This window comes from Diaphorina citri, unplaced genomic scaffold, assembly GCF_000475195.1.
Source record: "Diaphorina citri unplaced genomic scaffold, Diaci psyllid genome assembly version 1.1 scaffold111397, whole genome shotgun sequence".
Classification (NCBI taxonomy): Eukaryota; Metazoa; Arthropoda; class Insecta; order Hemiptera; family Psyllidae; genus Diaphorina; species Diaphorina citri.
This window is the reverse complement of record NW_007488341.1, coordinates 1-285: the sequence shown is the minus strand read 5'-3', so window position 1 is coordinate 285 and position 285 is coordinate 1. Positions and strand designations below refer to the sequence as shown.

At 40.4% G+C, this 285-nt stretch overlaps 1 protein-coding gene across 1 annotated transcript; it reads left to right on the top strand.

Annotated features, from left to right (window-relative positions):
• Nucleotides 1–12: 12 nt before the first annotated feature.
• Nucleotides 13–282, top strand: LOC103524122 (zinc finger protein 2-like; the record flags this gene model as incomplete). Its single annotated transcript, XM_008489127.1, has 1 exon — nt 13–282. A coding segment is annotated over one exon (270 nt), but the record flags the coding sequence as incomplete, so codon positions are not given.
• Nucleotides 283–285: the final 3 nt, after the last annotated feature.

The window sequence follows — 285 nt, the reverse complement described above, 5'->3', positions numbered from 1 at the left end:
CATAGCAGTGCAATTCATCAACGACTCAAACTTCACGAGTGTGATCTCTGTGGCAAGAATTTCTCACAGAGGAATAATCTGAAGCGACATTTAGAAGAAGTACATCGGACAGATGGTATGAAGTTCGAGTGTTACGTGTGTAGCAAGGTATTAGCGACGGGTCATAGCTTGAAACGACATCTCCTCATTCATAATGGACCCAAATATACGTGTGAAATATGTGCCAAAGAATTTACACGTGTCTATGAGCTGAACATACACAAGAAATTACATGAGGATGAAAGT